This window comes from Aethalodelphis obliquidens, unplaced genomic scaffold (genome assembly GCF_003676395.1).
Source record: "Aethalodelphis obliquidens isolate GAN/ISIS:26980383/991018 unplaced genomic scaffold, ASM367639v1 scaffold44, whole genome shotgun sequence".
Classification (NCBI taxonomy): domain Eukaryota; kingdom Metazoa; phylum Chordata; class Mammalia; order Artiodactyla; family Delphinidae; genus Aethalodelphis; species Aethalodelphis obliquidens.
The window spans coordinates 12,923,542-12,942,325 of NW_020837988.1; the positions used below are offsets into that span (position 1 = coordinate 12,923,542).

General features: G+C 53.3%; 1 protein-coding gene across 9 annotated transcripts in view; it reads right to left on the reverse strand.

The window, feature by feature from the left end:
- QTGAL (queuosine-tRNA galactosyltransferase) overlaps positions 1-18,784 on the reverse strand; it is a 134,253-nt gene that overhangs the window by 29,489 nt on the left and 85,980 nt on the right. For all 9 annotated transcript variants that reach the window (XR_003427631.1, XR_003427632.1, XR_003427628.1 and 6 more), the window contains one exon: positions 4,120-4,215. Coding sequence is in view for 3 of the 9 variants with exons in the window: in XM_027081146.1 (XP_026936947.1) it covers positions 4,120-4,215 (96 nt within the window). In the remaining 6 variants the exon portion in view is untranslated. The remainder of the gene's footprint in view (positions 1-4,119; positions 4,216-18,784) is intronic.

The following is an 18,784-nucleotide window of genomic DNA, read 5'->3' on the forward strand; positions in this document are numbered from 1 at the left end:
CATCTCACACCAGTCAGAATGGCCATCATCAAAAAATCTAGAAACAATAAATGCTGGAGAGGGTGTGGAGAAAAGGGAACCCTCTTGCACTGCTGGTGGGAATGTGAATTGGTTCAGCCACTATGGAGAACAGTATGGAGGTTCCTTAAAAAACTACAAATAGAACTACCATATGACCCAGCAATCCCACTACTGGGCATATACCCTGAGAAAACCAAAATTCAAAAAGAGTCATGTACCAAAATGTTCATTGCAGCTCTATTTACAATAGCCCGGAGATGGAAACAACCTAAGTGCCCATCATCGGATGAATGGATAAAGAAGATGTGGCACATATATACAATGGAATATTACTCAGCCATAAAAAGAAACGAAATTGAGCTATTTGTAATGAGGTGGATAGACCTAGAGTCTGTCATACAGAGTGAAGTAAGTCAGAAAGAAAAAGACAAATACCGTATGCTAACACATATATATGGAATTTAAGAAAAAAAAATGTCATGAAGAACCTAGGGGTAAGGCAGGAATAAAGACACAGACCTACTAGAGAATGGACTTGAGGTTATGAGGAGGGGGAAGGGTGAGCTGTGACAGGGCGAGAGAGAGTCATGGACATATACACACTAACAAACGTAGTAAGGTAGATAGCTAGTGGGAAGCAGCCGCATGGCACAGGGATATCGGCTCGGTGCTTCGTGACAGCCTGGAGGGGTGGGATGGGGAGGGTGGCAGGGAGGGAGACGCAAGACATATGGGAACACATGTATATGTATAACTGATTCACTTTGTTATAAAGCAGAAACTAACACACCATTGGAAAGCAATTATACCCCAATAAAGATGTTAAAAAAGAAAAAAAGAGCACATTGTGACTCTGCGCTTTATAGATTTACGAAGGAGAAAATGTCCTCTCTTCTCATGACCAAGAGGACCTCAACCCCAGAGTTCCCTTATTTCTGGCAAAGAGACAAGTGAGAATTTAGCCAGAGGAGGTGCCTAGGACGTGGCTGGAGGGCACCCCCCCACCCCCGATTCACAAGAGCCTGGGCACCACTGACCGATCGCAAACAGCGACAGAGGCCGCGATGGGATGCAGAGGTGACGTCAAGGAAGATGGGGTGCTGAGCCCCGGTCCCCCGTGGAGATGGGGGCCTGGGCAGACCTGGGGGATCAGCCAGAGCCCTGGGGCCTCTGGGGTGTGAGAACGCGGTTGGATGGGTAGGCGCCCTCAGAGATGTGGTGAAAGGGGATTAGGACCCTGTGGGACAAAAGGAAACAAAGAAGGAGAGACACACCCTCCTCCCCTCCCTGCCCTCAACACCCGCTGCACTTCCCTGGGGTGGCAGAGGGGGCGACCCTGAGGTAGGAATCCCATGAACCGCAGCTATACAAAGCCCGTGTGAGAAGAAACAGAAAACAGACACTTCCGTGGACAGAAATTCACCCCAAATAACAACAACAACAAAAACCATGAAGGAGAACTCTGGTTCCACACATCGGAATCAGGTCCGCATTAAGACCAATCCCAGTGAAACCATGAGTCTTTAACAAGGGAGGAATTCTCAGAGCCTCCAGGAAAAGGTCAAGCACCTTACAAAGCCGAGCGAATCGAAGGAGCGTCAGGCGAAGCAAGGCAACAGGAGCTGTGCTGTCAAGACGTGCAAGCGAAGGTGTGACTCAGGGTTTTCTGTCCAGCCCGTACCTCCTTCACATGTCCAGAGCCGCAGTCTGAATGGGCAGGAGCTCCAGGAACGCCGAAGCCCGGACAGCCTGACATGCGAGGCTGAGTCCAGGGACACAGACGGGCGGCTGGGGACTCAGCACGCGGGGTTGCCTTCTGACGAGAGCAGAAATCACGCAACCAAACGGGAGGAGAAAGGAAAGAGGGAACAGACGATCTACTGGCTGCTGTTGAGGCAACAGGTGGGGGTCAGAATACCTTCAAAAACCGAAAAACAAAAAGCCAACCAGGAAAGGTTTAAGCAGAGCACTTGGGACCAAGGGCGTTTAAAGAGAGAGAAATACAAAGATGACAAAATACAGACCTTCTTCGATACCAAGAGAGGTTTTCAATGCACCAGAGAAGGTGCTAACTTCTGGCTCTGGGTGGCTGAGTGGCCAACCTCTACGGCATCTGTGAGCCCCATGCCCAGAGTGGGAAGCCCCGGGGCGGGGAGATAAAACCCACAAAACAGGGGTGGAAGCCCCAGCCTTGCTGCTCTGACATCCTCAGGATAGAATCTGGGACGAGCACAAGTGGGAGTGAGAGGAAATCCCAGAACGCTGAGACCCAGGATGGGAGAAAATACCCACAAGCAAGTATCTGACCAAGAACACCAACAACTCAACAATAAGAAGACACCCCGCTTAAAACTGGGCAAAAGATCTGGACGCTTCATAAAATAACATACAAGTAGCCAATCGGTGCATGAAAAATTGCTCAACATCATAAGTCATCTCAGAAATGAAAATTAAAATACAACAAGAAACTACAGAACTGCAATCAGAATGGCTAAAATGCAAAGAGCCTGGGGTACACCCTCTGGAGAGGGGGAGACAGCTCGTAACTCACACAGCGACTCCGAGCCTGGGGATCTTTCCAACAGATGCAAAAGCACTTCTGCAAAGTTTCTGCTGTGCTGGGTGGCGACCCCCTCCAGGCCGTTCCCCCTCCAAGACTTTTTCACCCAGGCCAGACCGGCCCTCAGAAGAGCCCTGTTCTGAACCAACAAACACCATTTTTGTCACTTTCCTTTTTGTTTAAGGGCCTGAAACCGTTGCCTCCTGGGGACATCCAGACCCCTCAGCTGGATGCTGTCCTGCGCCGGATGGCGCCCTCCTCCAAATCGCCGACTCCCCTCCCCCACCTTGCCTCTGCGAGTGCATTTTCCCAATTTAAAACCTGTGCACCTTGCAGGTTCCAGCTCGTGGCTGCTGTGTCCACGACCACTCAGCCACCCTCACCCCCGAGTCTCGCCACCATCCTGCTCTGCGTCCTTTAGCACCTCGACTGTCCCGGCTGCTTTGGTTCCCTGCCCTTCTCTCCATGGGCAAGAACTGCAGCCTCTTGGGCCTGGAGAATCAGCTGAGGACCAGTCCCCAAACCTAAGTCCAGCCCTCAGGGCACTATGCTCCCCTCGAGCCCCTGGTTTGTAAACCTGAGACCAGCACTACTCCTGGAGGGCACGTCTGGGCGACCATGAGGGACCGTCCGGCCAGGGTCCAGTGCAGGGGGCAGTGGGGGAGCCAGCCTCTCCCTCTAAAATGAGACTGTGTGCGTGACGGGCAGGGGAGTGGGCAGAGGAATGCCGGGTAGGAGCAGGGAGGGGGTTGGCTCCAAGCGGCCCCTGTGCAGTCAGTGAAGGTCCCCCCGAAGTGGAGAGGACATTCAGAGCAGGCAGGACCGTGGCCAAGGTTCTGGGGCAGACGGTGAGCCTGGGCCTGAGTTACCCCCACCTTCCAGCCTGATGGGCCTTAACAAGCCTGGCCCACCCCTTCCACCACGAGGACCAGAACTCATGATCTCAAAGCCAATTTAAGGGCGGGGGGGTTAAGGGAAAATAAACTAACCCTCAGGTTTACCTTCTGATCGGTGTCGGAGTGCTCACTCTTAAGACCGTCGGGGTGGGAGGGGAGCAGGTCAGCGTCGCGTCCCCATTTCTAGGCCGGAGCCCGGAGACCAGCGTGGGCCCCGCTCTGCAGGTGAGGCCCCTCAGGTAGGCGAGGGTGCAGACGAAGGAGCCAGGCCAGCTTGGACCCAAACACCCCAGGGCCACCGGCCACGGGAGAACTGGGGAGCTCTTCCCCCGCTGCCGTCCAGGGGTGGCAGGATGACACTGCCCACCTCCTGCGCTTTCCCACAAACAGCTCTTAAAGCAGGATGAGGCAACCAGGGCCGGGCAGGTGTAAGCCAGGAGCAGACGCCCGGCACCCACAGCCTTCACACAGAAATCCCCTGCTTCCCGCACAACACAGGCCGAGTGGTGCCCCAGCTGCACCCTGGGAAGCTCAGCACGCCCGGCCCGGAAGCAGGAAGCGCTGCAAAGGCCCTGACGGGGTACGGCGGCCCAGCACGGCCCCGCCCAGCCCAGAGGAGGAATCCACGGGACATGCACTTACCCGCCCGCCCTCGTCAAATGGGCCCACGTGGGAGAACCAGGCTCGGGAGCAGAACCAGGTGGGCATGATCACGGTGGGGCCATTGGAGGTAAACACCTGGAAGCAATTAGTATGGACACAATTAACAGAGAAAAACAGCTCATCACACAACCCACAGGTTATTTCCCACAAAGTCACTCAGAAGGTGACAAGCAAATGTGCACATCCCTTCCCTGTCGGTACAAAGGTTCAAGGGGCTTTAGAGCCAGGTCAGTGGTGTCCAGCTCCCAAGGCTGACAGATGGGCTCAAAGTCCCCCACCAGGTCCTGTTCTGCGGCTGATGAACCACCCAGGTTCTCGGGGGGGCGTGCTCTAATCACTGCTGGAGCCAGTTAACGAAAACAAGCATCTAAGATGAAGAGGGATGACAAGGCATTGCACGAAAACAAGCATCTAAGATGAAGAGGGATGACAAGGCATTGCATGCCCACTATGTGGGGCCTTCTTCACCATGTCCAGCACCATTGGTGGACAGCTGGGCTCGGGGGTTCTGCAGTCTTACTTTATTTCTACTATGTTATAAAATCTGCACTTGCACCATTGACTCTGTGAGAACCTGGAGGACGTTCGGTCCGTCCTGGACCCGAATCACTGACAGTGAGAGGCTGTGAGCGCACTGTGGGGACAGGGAGCCAGAGGCCGGAAGCTGAGCTGGAACAGAGCACGATGGACAGACGCATGTCCCTCTGTGCCTGGGACGTTTCTTCTGTATTTGGACGTGGCCTGTGAACGTCCAGCAGCAAACGGTCACTCAGGACAGGTCGCCCCTCGCATGCAGCCCACACCCGCCAAGCTCGCTCAGCCCTGAGCAAGCATCTCTTCAGCACTTTTGCTTCAAGACGATTCCACCACCACCTCACGCGGCACCCCAAGTGGCTTCTGCGTCTGAGCCACAGGTGTGACCTGAGCCTGGGTTTTGCCGTGAGCGAATGCAACCTCAATCACACAAGTCACTGGGCTTCTTTTAAAGCTGGGGAACATTAATGAGGGTGAGGTCCAAACATTTATCACCATTTTACACAAAAACAAAGCCGGGTTGTAGTGGTTACACAAATATGTACACATGTGCTAAAACTCACAAAGCTGTATACCAAACAGGAAAACAGTGCGTTTTACTTTAATTTTTCTTAAACTTTTTTTTTTTTTTTTTTTTTTTGTGGTACGCGGGCCTCTCACTTTTGTGGCCTCTCCCGTTGCGGAGCACAGGCTCCGGACGCGCAGGCTCAGCGGCCATGGCTCACGGGCTTAGCTGCTCTGAGCCATGTGGGATCTTCCCGGACCGGGGCACGAACCCGCGTCCCCTGCATCGGCAGGCGGACTCTCAACCACTGCGCCACCAGGGAAGCCCACAGGTTCCGAGTTTTAAATGTGGTTTCCAGCAAGACAGAACTTGTGAGGGTCTTAACAACCCTTCTAGAAATTTGCCAGGCATCAGTTCTAGTCACTGTTTAAACTGAGTTATGTGCACGTGAACGAATCCCATGTTTTAACCTGGTGTGTGAAGTGTAGCGTGTAGGGGGCCCAGCGGGCAGTGAGTCCCTCGGCCGCCCTCTGTACACAGGTGCCGCTGTCTGTCCCCTCGAGGCTGCCACTGGGTCCCCCTTCCTCATCCTGTGGCAGAGCAGGGGGCCCAGGTTCTGTCCAGACTGGCCACTGACCAGCTGGCCGGGGGACGCCGTGGAGCCCTCGGGAGAAAGTGGCCCAGGCTTAATGAGCGTATCCCGCCTCTAAAATCCCAGCGACTCATTACAAGAAATCTTGACCAAAACTGTCTTAGAAGAAAACCAACCTTTCTTCCACGAATGGCCCGTTTGGGTCGCTCACTGCACTCACATCACATGTCCAAGTGGCCAGGGCAGACCTCCTATCCCCCACATGTGAAACATGGCCAGGCCCCAGAGCATCAGGCAGGTCAGCAGGACTCCAGGGCCAGTTCCCTGGCTTGGTCACGATTCTGCCTCCACTGCCCCACGGGCTCAGGCCAGTCCAGCCAGCCCACCGGGGGGCCGAGGGCAGCTCCTGGCTTCTCTGGGATTTGCCCTGCCAGCAGCCACTACCCCTAGCCTGGGCCACGGAAGTTCTGCCAACAGCTAGAGACCAGAACACAGGGCTCTCTCCCTTGACACTTGGGGGGCATGAAGGATCTGGGCACCAGGCTCCCTTTCCTCCCCTCGGCTGCACTGCCCGCTCTGACGTCTGGGTCAGGGTCCAAGGCAGGGAGGGAGAGGTACGGCAGCCCCCAGGAGGGAAGGGGTTCCCAGGGAGCTCCAAACACCCTGCCTCTCTTGGCCCCAGGCTCCGGGCACAGAGCCTTCAACCCCGACAAGCCCCTTGCACAGGCACACGCGCACACACACAGACACACACCCCACTCCCACTGCCCTGGGCAGGCAGCCCCGAGGGCTAGCCCACCACCCGCGAGAGGGATGTGCTGGAATTGAAGACCCCGGGTACCTAAGTCGGCTCACTTCCACTCTGATCAGGGGCACGGGGCAGGGGATGCCCACACCCTCCTCAGCCCAGCACACGAGCTCCCACACCCAGTGGCGCTGCAGCCTCAGAGGGCGGGGGCGGCTCGGGCAAGGACCCCGGAGGAGGGCTGAGGTCCCCACGCGGGGCGGCTACAGCCACCCCCACCCCCACCTGCGAGCACGGGCGCTGCGTCTGGCCGCGTTGGCTTCGTCACGTGACCACCATGTGCTCCTACCACCCACTGATTCTAACACACTCTCAGCCCCCAGGCCTCCGAGCCGAATGTTTGATTAACACACACGGGCTCGGCTCACCTCTGAGGCTTCATTCTGCCGGCGCTGCTGAGATGGACACCGCGGATGGCAGCTCACATCACAGCTCAGGGTCCGGTCTGGTGGGGCCTCTTCCTAGCCTGCAGGCGGCCTTCTCCCCACGTCCCCACGCGGCAGCAAGAGCTCCAGCGTCTGTGCTACTCAGCTCATCATGGGGCCCCACCCTCACGGCCTCAGCTGACCCTAGTGACTCTCAAAGGCCCCACCTCCCAATCCTATCATATTGCGGGGTTGGCTTCGAAACAGGAATGGGGGACACAGACACTCAGTGACCTCCAGCTTTGCTCCGCCCTGACCCCCAGTGTTAGGAGATCCAGAGCCCTGCTCCATGGACCCTCCCACCCAGGAGCCCATCAGCACTGACCACTCATTCCTAATTGCCCCCAGGCTCCAGACCACAGACCTGGCTGCCCAGACATCTCCTCTTGGTTGTGTAAAGGGCGACTCAAACGACTTTCTTACAGCTTTGTTGACTATGACTGACATGCAATACACGGTACATATTTAAAGTCTGATGAACGTGACCAGCATACAAACCCCATCCCCAGCTTCCTCATGCCCCTGTCTGTCCGCCTTGGTGAGCTCCCTGTCTCCCTCCCCAGGCAGTTGCTGATTTGCTTTTTTTTGGCTGAGTGCCTTGTGGGATCTTAGTTCCCCAACCAGGGATCGAACCCAGGCCCTTGGCAGTGAGAGTGCGGAGTCCTAACCACTGGACCACCAAGAAATTCCCTGATTTGCTTTCTATCACAAATAAGTTAGCTTGCATTTTCCAGAATTTCACATAAATAGAGTCACGCAGTAGTGCTCTTTTCTGGTTTCTCGCACTCAGTACCACCTGTTCGCTCAGAACTACAGATGTTTTTCCATTCGCCTATTAGTGAACGCAGGCTGCTCCCAGTTTGTGTTGTGGGTATATCTGTGTGTAAGCCTCTGGGTGGAGAGGCTTCCATTTCTCTCAGGTAAACACCCAGGAGGGAGTGGCTGGACGATAAGGCAGTTGTACGGTGAGCTTTCAAAAACAATTGCTGAATTGTTTTCCACAGTGGTTGGATCACCTGCATTCGCACCAGCGGTGTGTGAGCTCCCATTGGAGCTCCACATCCTCGCAAACACTTGGGATGGCCAGCCTTTATCTTCTAGACGTGCTAATAGGTGTGCTGCGGTATCTCGAGGTGGACTTAACATTTTTCTAATGGTTAATGATGCTGAACTAATTTACCATCCATATACCTTATTTGATGAAGCATCTATTCAAATCATTGGCCCCTTTTTTTATTGGGATGTTTGTTTTCTTATCACTGAGTCTTGAGAGTCCTACAGAGGTCTGGGCACAAGTCCTTTATCAGATATTATTTGTAAATATTTTCTCCCATTCCCCTGGTCTGTCTTTTCATTTTCTTAACAATGTCTTTTGGGACTTCCCTGGTGGTGCAGTGGTTAAGAATCTGCCTGCCAACACAGGGGACACGGGTTCGAGCCCTGGTCCGGGAAGATCCCACATGCCGTGGAGCAACTAAGCCCGTGTGCCACAACTACTGCGCCTGTGCTCTAGAGCCCACGAGCCACAACTACTGAGCCCACATGCCACAACTACTGAAGCCTGTGCACCTAGAGCCCGTGTTCCGCAACAAGAGAAGCCACCGCAATGAGAAGCCCACGCATTGCAACAAAGAGTAGCCCCTGCTCTCCACAACTAGAGAAAGCTCGCGCACAGCAGCGAAGACCCAATACAGCCAAAAATAAATAATTAATTAAAGAACAAAACAAAACAAAAAAATGTCTTTCAAAGAAGTTTGTAAATTTTTTTTGATAGGTAAGAACTGAATTTATTTAGAGAGAAACACACTCCACAGACAGACTGTGGGCCATCTCAGAAGGTGAGAAAGGCACCAGGGTGTGGGGTTGTCAGTTTTTATAGGGGTGGGTAATTTCATAGGCTAATGAGTGGGAGGAGTATTCCAGCTATTTTGGGAAGGGGTGGGGATTTCCAGGAATTGGGCCACCGCCCACTTTTTGATCCTTTTGGTCAGTCTTGGAACTGTCATGACGCCTGTGGTGTGTCATTTAGCTGGCTGATGTGTTACAGTGAGCGTATACTGAGGTTCAAGGTCTAGTGGAAGTCAACTTGTCTGCCAATTTGGACCCATGTGGTTCTAATCCGTTTATGTCATGTCCTCGGGCTACGTCATTCTTTCAAAGGTTGTGCTCTGCCCCCTTCCCTCCTGTTTCATTCCCCCCTGTTTCATTCCCCCCTGTTTCATTCCCCCCTCAGAGATTTTACTCCCATATTCTTTATGGAAAGCAGAAGGGTGATGGTAAGGAGTTTGTAATGTTGATGAAGTCCAATTTATCCATTTTTTTCTTATGAATTGTGATTTTGGTATCTTATCTGAGAACTTTCTTGCCTAACCCAAGGTTGCAAAGATATTTTTCTGTTTTCTTCTAGAAGTTTTATAGTTTTAAGTTCTACATTTAGTTCTAGGGTCCATTTTGAGTTAACTTTCATATGTGGTGTGAGGTTTTAAAGTCCCATTTTATCCACGTTTTTCATCTGTTCAAGGATTATGCTCTTTCTCCAGTGAACTGCATTTGCACTTTTATAAAAAAACCAGTTGTCTGTGTACACACGGGTCAATTCTGGACTCTAGTCTGTTCCTTTGATCTGTTTGTCTGTCTTTATGCCAACACATACTGTCTGGATTAGCCTTGAAGTCAGGCAGTGCTGGTCCTCTAGCTTTGTTCTTTTTCAGGTGAACTTTGGCTATTCTAAAGCCTTTGTATTTCCAACAAATTTTAGAATGAGTTTGTCAATTTCTATTAAAAAAAACCCTGCTGTGATATCGACGGGGACCACGATGAACATACAGATCAATCTGGGGAGGATGGACATCTCAACACTGAGTCCTCTAACCCAAAGCACCGTGTATCTCCCATTCACTTAGGTCTTATTTAATTTCTTGCAGTAATTGTACTAGTTTTCTGTGGTTGCTGTCACAAACTACCACAAACTTAGTGACTTAAAACAATAGTAGTTTATTTTCGTACAGTCTGGAGGGCAGAAGTTCTAAATGAGTCTCGCAGTGTGAGACTGGGGTGTCAGCAGGGCCTCCTCCATTCAGAGGCAGGGGCACCATCGTTCCTCACCTGGTCCAGCTTCTGGAGGCTGCCAGCATCCCTCGCCCTCCCTGGTTCACAGTCCCTCTCCTGTCTTCACAGCCAGCAGCTTGGTGCCTCCTCGTCTTTCTGGGTCAAATCTCCTTTGCCCCCTCTTATAAGGACACTTATGACGGCATTTACGCCCCACCTGGGTAACCCAGGACAATCTCCCTGTCTCAAAGTCCTCAATCACATCTGCAAAGACCCTTTTTCCATTTAAGGTAACATTTCCAGTGCGCCCACCGCCCCCCCCAAATGTTTGCAAACGTTTTTGGTGGTTACACCTGGGTGGGGTGGGGTGGGGGGATGGGAGGAATACTCCTGGTATCTAGTTAGGAAGGGAAATGAAATTTTTATTTTTTTTATTTATTTTTTTGCGGCACGCGGGCCTCTCACTGTTGTGGCCTCTCCCGCTGCGGAGCACAGGCTCCGGACGCGCAGGCTCAGCGGCCACGGCGCACGAGCCTAGCCGCTCTGCAGCATGTGGGATCTTCTGGGACCGGGGCACGAACCCGTGTCCCCTGCATCGGCAGGCGGACTCTCAACCACTGCGCCACCAGGGAAGCCCCGGGAAATGAAATTTTAACTGTGATGAAACACACTACACCCTCAAGACGCTACGATTAAAAAGACTGACAACACCAAGTGAGAATCGTACACACTGCAGGAGGGGCGGTGAGACAGAACCACTTTGCAAAGCAGCTGAGCAGATGCTCAGACCCTCCGCACAACCAGCCGCGCCCCTCCTGGGCACACGCCACACACAGCCTGTCCGCGAATGTTCCAAGCAGCTTTTTGCGCAACAGACAAAAACTGTTTGAACCCAAACGTTCATCAACAACGCGTGGCCGGACACTGAGGTGCAGCCGCAATGGACGCGCCCCAGCAAATAGATAAGCTGCGGATATGCACGCAACTCAGGTGAACATCAGGGAAGAGCAGCCACCACAATTTCATTTGTGTGGAATCCTAAAAACGTGAATTCTAATCACTGGCAACAGAGATCAGGTCAGTGGTGCCTGCGGCTGAGGTGCAAAGATACAAACTTTAAAAATCTTTAACAAAATCTTTGCTGCCACCAAGGAAGCTGCCAGCACGAGTGTCCTGAAGTCATCAGTGCAGTTCTGAGACGCGTGAATCCCAGCATCCCAGCATCTGGGTGCTTGGGGGGCGGCGGGGGGGCGTCCTGGAGGGTCCAGGAAACCAGGCCTACCGACAAATGCCACAGAAGGGCCCCTGAGGCCCTCTGCACCCAGCATTTTCTAGCAAATACAAAACATCAGTCCCAAGAAACGTGCTCCATAACTTCCCCTGTCAGAAAAAAGCGGATTTCACACTGTTATTTGGAAACCATTACAAAGCAAAACTGAGCTTCCTGTTTTCAATGCTTACTTGCCAAAACCCCAGATGTGTTTTCTGGCGAGTGACTCTGCAGCTGCACACCTGATTTCCAGCTGTTTCCCCCGGTTGTGGGACTGACCAGAGAAAACAGACCCAGTCCCCAGGCACACAGGCGCATGAAATGAGGCTGTGAGTGTAAAATGCACATCAGATTTTGAAGACTTACGAAAAAAAGAATGTCAAATATCTCGTTGATATTTTCCTAATGATCACGTTGAAAGGATAATAGTTTGTATATACTAGATTAAATAAAATATTATTATAATTAAATTCATCTGCTTTTTTTACCTTTTTAGTGTTAACTATTAAAATTTTTTTAAATTATATTTTGGCTTGCATTTGTGGCTCATGTCGTATTTCTTTCTTTCTTTTTTTTAATTCAAGTATAGTTGATCCACAATGTTGTGTCAATTTCTGCTGTATCACATCATATTTCTAAGTATCTGTCCCCAAACAATTCAATCTGTTCTTTGGTGGTACAGACCCATGAAGCAGGAGGAAATGCACAGAAATGGCAAAGGCTAGTTCAGACAACGGGCGGCTCTGGCGAGAAGGAAGGAGTTTAGTCAGAGAAGAGCCAGGCCTTCACCAGAACTGGCTGAGGGTCGGGCCTTGGGTGGCTGTGGACTCTGTGAGCACAAGCCCGCCCCCCTGCGCTGCTTACTGCTTTGTCAGGACCTCCGATACTTGGAAATTAAAACAACGTACTTCTAAATTTCCATGGGTCGAAGAGAAAAAAACCCAAGAAACTCAGAAAAGATTTTAGGCCAAAAAGAAAGGAACAACACATCAAAATCGTGGAATGCAGCCAGAACAATATTTAGAGAAAATTTTACAGTTTGAAAAATGCTTATATTAGAAAAGAAGGTCTCAAACCAATGATCTAAGCTTCCACCTTAAGAGAGGAAAAGAGCAAAGTAAACAGAAGAAAGGACATAATAGATACAAGAGCAGAAATCCATGAAATAGAAAATGAACAATCAAGAATAACCAAAAGCTTATTCTTCAAAAAAAAAAAACCCCAATAGTATTGACAAATCTCTAACTTACATATGATCAAAATAAAAGATAAAAGACACAAATGATCAGTATGAGGAATAAAAGAACCTAAGTCACTATAAAACCTACAGACATTAATAGCATAGTAAAGGAACATTATTAAGTTTATGCCAGTAAATTCAATGACCAGATAAAATGGACAAATTCTCAGCTGCTCCAGCCAAGCAGACCAGGTGCCTGATCTGGGGGGAAAGGCACCACAGATACCCCCAGCCCTGGTCCCGAGCCCACCACAAGCCCAAGAGACTCACCTGCCCACTTAATCCACAAACCGTTACCAGTGACAAGTTGTTCTAAGCAGTAAGTTTGGAGTCGCTGGTTAAGCAGCAGTACATAAGTAGAACCAACGTAAGTGTGTGTTGGGTGGCCTAAGTGGTGGAAATACCATGACCAGAAGGTAAAAGAAGTTAGAAGTGCCACAGGCAGCCCTGCCCCGTCCAGGGCTGGTGTGGAGGGAGGGGAGGAAGAGGGTCACCCCCAGAGCTGGGTAGTGGGGCATAGCACTCAGGGCCGGAGTCCTCTGTAGCTGCCATTGGGCACCCCCTACGTCCCCAGAAAGGACACGGGGCTGGAGGTGCCTAGGGCCCCACGAACCCCACATCCAGAACGAGAACTCCCGCGGAGCAGCTGTCAGCCGAGCAGCAAAGGTTTGGGCCTGTTTCCTCCAGTTTTGTGGCTGAACCATCATAGCGGCCGGACCTGGAGAGCCCTCCACGGGTCAGGCGTGTTGTTTGTGGGCTGCACGCTGGCCCCAAAGGGACAGTCCCTGAGGCCCAGAGCAGACCTCCCCCGTCCTGCCAGCTCTGGCGCCCGCGTGCACATCGGTCACTTTGCTGTGTTCTCCGTAGCGTCTCTCCCCACAAGGAGGGACCTGTGCACTTTCTCATCTGACCTTCAGACTGAACCCAGGGAAACATCCACGTCCTGGAAACATATTCCACTTTCAGTTCCAGCGTTGGGCCGATGGAAGGAATCATTCGAAGTTCCAGAGAGATTTGCCAGCAGCTCTTTCAGAAGAGACACCAAGGCTTCCAGCATATGAATATTCAACAGCTGTTGAGGACGCTGCCGGGAAGTGTTCTCACGTGTGGTTCGTTCAAGGAACCCAAGTGTCAGGCCTACACAGACGCACACTTGGTAAAATAAATGTTTGTTACGAGACAGCACGCTGGCCTGCAGTGGTCCTCCATCCCATAGGCCCTGGCAGGACAGGCCCCAGAAGGGCACTCAGGCTGTCTGAATCACTGAACTTTCTGGAAGTATTGCAGGACAGAGGATCATGGGCTTGGGCACCCCTTTACTCACAAGCCATCACACAAGAACTGGTTACACATGGCCCAGGGAAGCAGTCAGATTCATCAACCCTTCTCGCCCACGCTTATGCATCATCATTTTATTTCACTGAGTCGTTCCAGCACCAGGAACCAGGCCCACCTGCTCTTTCTGAATCTAAGGAGGAAATGGACGGAGGGTAGATTTAATGCTTTAATACGATACTCTTCTCTGGAAAAAAAAGATGACTGCCAGGGTTTGGAATCTTGCTCCCAAATGAACTGAATAATACACATTAATAATATTTCAGATAGACCTTAAAATCCCAAATCCTAATCAGAGAGAACAGGAAGAGAAGGCCCACGTCCATTCCCGGATATGTGGTCAGTGTGTCCCCCAAGGACTAAAGCACTAAAAAGTAACTTACTAAGTGGGATTAAGAAAGAAAACACTACAGCCTACAACGGGCAGGCTACAGCATTGGGCACAATTTTAAAAATACTTTGGGGACTTCCTTGGTGGCGCAGTGGTTAAGACTCTGCGCTTTCAATGCAGGGGGCCCGGGTTCAATCCCTGGTCAGGGAACTAGATCCCACACGCATGCCACAACTAAGAGTTCACATGTCACAACTAAGGAGTCAGTGAGCCGCAACTAAGGAGCTGGCGAGCCACAATTAAAGAGCCCATGAGCCACAACTAAGAGGCCCGCCTGCCGCAACTAAGACCTGGTGCAACCAAATAAAGAAAAAAAGAAAAAGAAAACAAAATAAAATATTTTGAGTAGAAAATCAATACTGACGACATAAAAGTCAAGTCTGAGAACAAAATGCAGAACACTCAGGCTCCCCCCTAAAATGAGAGAGAAACCAAGGGTTTACAGCAGGTTTAGAAGCAGCTTCATGTCCCGAGAACCGCACATGGTGCCGTGTTGACCACGACACCCCACGTGTCCTCACACCTCTCTGTGCTCTGTGGCCTCTTGGCCTCATGATATCCCCCCAAGGGGTGGGAGCTCTGCCAGCCCGCCTCCTGCATGGATGATATAGAGCACATGCGTGCCACCCACACAGGCAATGCAGGACAGGGACGCCTTGGCCAAGAGCTCCACGTGGGCAGTTCTGCCCACAGGACGCTGGGCTGCAGGGCCAGCATTTTAGTTCACATGCATCCACACTCATCCCACGTGGATGGAGCCCGATTTACATTTGGTAAATGTAAAATCCTGGTTCCAGAAACATCTGCTGAGCCACTTACGACGTTGACGCAGCCGGTGGTGGAGGAAAGGTTTTGGCGGCTTGACTGGTTTTCACTGGCAGGTGAGGGTCTGACCTGGCGACCTACAGGCACACACTGCCCAGGCCAGCTGCTGACCTGCCCAGGTGGTGGGACCTGAGGGGGTGCACGCAGCTGGTTCCAGCTGCTGCAGAACAACCCCTTCATTTTGCTCCCAACTTGGGGGTGGATTTGGGATGGGCAGCACCCATGTGGCTCCCTCGCCTGCTGAGCGGGCAGTGCTGGCCCTGAGAACCACCTCTCAGATCTCCTGGGGCCTAGTGCTGCCGTCTAGGCCCAGCGGTCCAGCCCACGTCTGGGCCAGGAGGCGCCTCTGGCCCCGGGCCCATCCCGTCTTCACGCCGGAAGCTCCAAGTCACCACACGAGGCGGCTGGTGTGCCCAGCACCACCCGAACTCCTGGCTGTTTGCACTTCCATGGCTGGGTGGGGCGTGTCTGTCCTGTTTTCCCCTCTAACCACAGTGCCCAGCGGTGTCCCGCTCGCCACAGGGCTCAGCGAGTGTCCAGTGGGTGATCGGGTGAGAGCCAGAGAGTGGGACCCACCTGAGAGAATCAGGCCTGTGTATGTGCTCTGCTCACACGCGTGCAGGTACACATGGCCGCGAGCGTCCACCGTGATGCGAAAGCAGTGGGTGGACACTCTGTGAGGGGCTGACTGCACCAAGAGAGCCCCAAGTGCACGGGCAGAGGTGGGCGCAGCGTCCTGGGCAGGATGCACACACTTGTTTCAACTGAAGTCCCCAGGTAGGGGCAGCCCGGTGACTGTCAGTTGTGCCTCGCCATCCCACCCTTGGCTCCGCAGGCCCTTGGCCCCCAAAGACCACGTGACGAGGTCACGAGGAGTCGGAGGTCCCACAGACCTCTCTAGATCAGACTCAGCTGTGGGATGCTAGAGGTCAGAGGTCAGAGCATCGCACACTGACCCACCCGTAGGGGTGGGAGGCCTGGGAGAGTCTCTGGGCCAGCCAGAGGGGTGGGGTCCACAGGGGGACGTGGCCTGCACCAAGGCTGTGAAAAGGCCCTAAATTTGGGGACGACGGGCAGCAGCTGAGTAAGAGGGCAGCAGCCAGGACCCCCCGGCACCTGCTGCCCGTGTGTATGAGAGGCAGGCGGGGCCCAGCGAGGGGACGGCAGCACTGCCACACCTCCTGCCTCTCCCAGCTCTGCCTGTAGGGGCCCCACTTGTGCCGGCCGGGCCCTTAGCGGGAGGATGCCGGGGGACGTGGGCCATGGGGCAGCAGCAGGCCTCCGCCGCCCTGCAGACCACGGGCTGTCGCCACCCTACACCGGCACCGCCAGGAGGTTCTGCGCTGCCCTGACGGCCGCCCCTCCTCAGCCTGACGGCTCACGTGTCAACCGCATTCTTGGGTGGACTTGACGTGGGCACAACCCAGCCCCTCTTTAACTTGGCAGACGCCAGGGATCCCACGGCAGCAGTAGGCACACTGAGCCAGGTGGAGACTGACTCCCAGCCTCCTTGTAACGGGTGCCAAGGGCACTGCTCTCCCTGAAGCTGGCTCAGCGCTTAGCGCCCCCGGAGCCCAGCTGGCTGCCAGCCACCCAACACTGAGTCAGTGATAACGATAAAAAGACAATGTCAGGAAAAGCCCTCCTGTCATTATTTGAGGAAATTATTAAACTAACTCCAGGGAAAAATTATCCTTTTCATTACATTAAGCTGCACCCACCCTTGGGGAGCTGGGAGCCCCTCCTCTAGAAATGCCAGGGTTACACCATGTCCCTGGGGGCGGCAAAGCTGGTGAACCTCTGATGTGGGGGAACAGAAGAGCCATCCCTCCAGCTGGGTGTGTGGGTCATGGTCCAGCATCCCCGTGGAGCCGCCTGCGGCTGGCCTTGGGCTGGCTCCTTCCCTGCCCTGTCTGCTTCCCCCACCTCCTTCCGGTCTTGAGCTCTGCTTTGGGGAACCCAACCCAAGTCACCCCTGTGTGTTACAGGCAGGAGAGGATGGGTGGGGGCACAGGGGGCTTAGCAATGACCAGGACCGGTGGAGGGAGGCTAGAGAGACATGTCTGTTCCAGGGGTGCTGCTGGCGGAGGTGGGGCACCCACACCCTGGGCGCTGGGGCCGCAGAGGATGGTGGGTGTCAAAGATGGTGACTTTGCCCTGGATATGGTGAGCTTGAGGGGGAGGTCACTCCCAGCAGGGACCTGGACAGTGGGCTCCACCCCAAGTCCTGGGCAATCTCCTTAACTTCCCCCGCTGTTTCCTCGTGACAGTACTGACCTCAGGGGGGTCGGGGCTGCACCGTCAATAGGTGTGAGGCACCTGGAATAGTCACGGGCTCATGCTCCTTGATGGGCATGACCCGGACACCCCCAACCACGGGATCGAGGTGGGCAGTCCCACGGCCCCCATCTGCCCTCTCCGACGGTCCACACCCACCCTCTGCTCACCTCCCACCGTCCTCAGAACAAGAAGTGCCCAGGCTGGGGCCGCCGCCCCCGCCCGCACCACCTCACCCCACGTCTGGGTTTCATCCCTTTGGGGCAGCTGTGGCCCCTCCTCCCAACCTTTAGGAGCAGTTGGGCTGCGTGGTTACAAACAGGCCACATTCTGCTGCCCTCTCTGCAGTCCTGGTGGTCCTGCCCCGGGGCCTCCCGTCTGTCCTCCAACCACACTACACGCTTTTGGGAGAAGAGAAGGGAGAGGGTGATGGGCTGCGTCAGGACCCCTCCTCTGGGACCCCTCCTCTAGGACTTGTTGTTGCATAAGGATCTTCTTGGCTCTGTGCTTTGATCTCCAAATTCCCTCTTCAACCTCCCTTTGGGGGCGGGGGAGGAGGGTGGGGGAAGGAGGCAGGTTTTTTCTGAATGTGCAACAAAGCCTCCCTGGGAGCCAGCTTTGCAGGGCAGTCCCCCCCGCAGTGACATGGAGATTTCCTTAAAACCCAATTTACACAGAATCATTTCAGATTATACATAATTGCTGAGAGCAGAACACCTATAATTTTTCGGAGCTGCTCCTTCCCAGACATTTGTTAAAGCTTCATACTTTCTCGGTCTTACTGACTCCCCACCTCACCCCACCTCCCACCCCAATCCTATTTGAACAAGACAGAACAGTTTCCAAAGCATTTCGTAATGTTTCTCTCACTCTACAAAGAACAAAGAGAGGGGCCTCCGTCCCCACCCGCCACTCCCAGGGCACCTCTTGGCCTTCATGCCTCTCACTGAGCTTCGCTGGGGCCGCAAACCCTGAGGGGCTCTCTGTTTCTCAGGCTGCACTTGCCGTTCCTCACTCTCACCTCTTTCCCATGAACTGGCGTCTCCTCCAGTAAACATCTCACCCTGAATGATCCTTAACCACATCTGGGGACATTTTGGCTCCAATCACAGTTCCAACAGAAAGGGCCCCAGACCTCCTCATCCTGGCCTGGCTGTGCCCTTGGTCCTGCTGAAGGTCATCTGACTCAGAGCCCTAGCACCCCGTGCGGAGACTCAGACCCATTCGTGCTCCAGCAGGGGCAGCAGGAGGCCTCTCCAGCTCTCTGCTTCCTCTCTTCCTTCTCCAATCAAGACTCAGAGAAATCAAATGCAATGCTTAAGCAAGAACTTTTCATCATGAACTCCCCAGGACTGGAGGTTTTTAAAAAATCAATTAAATGTAGAATTAAACAAGAC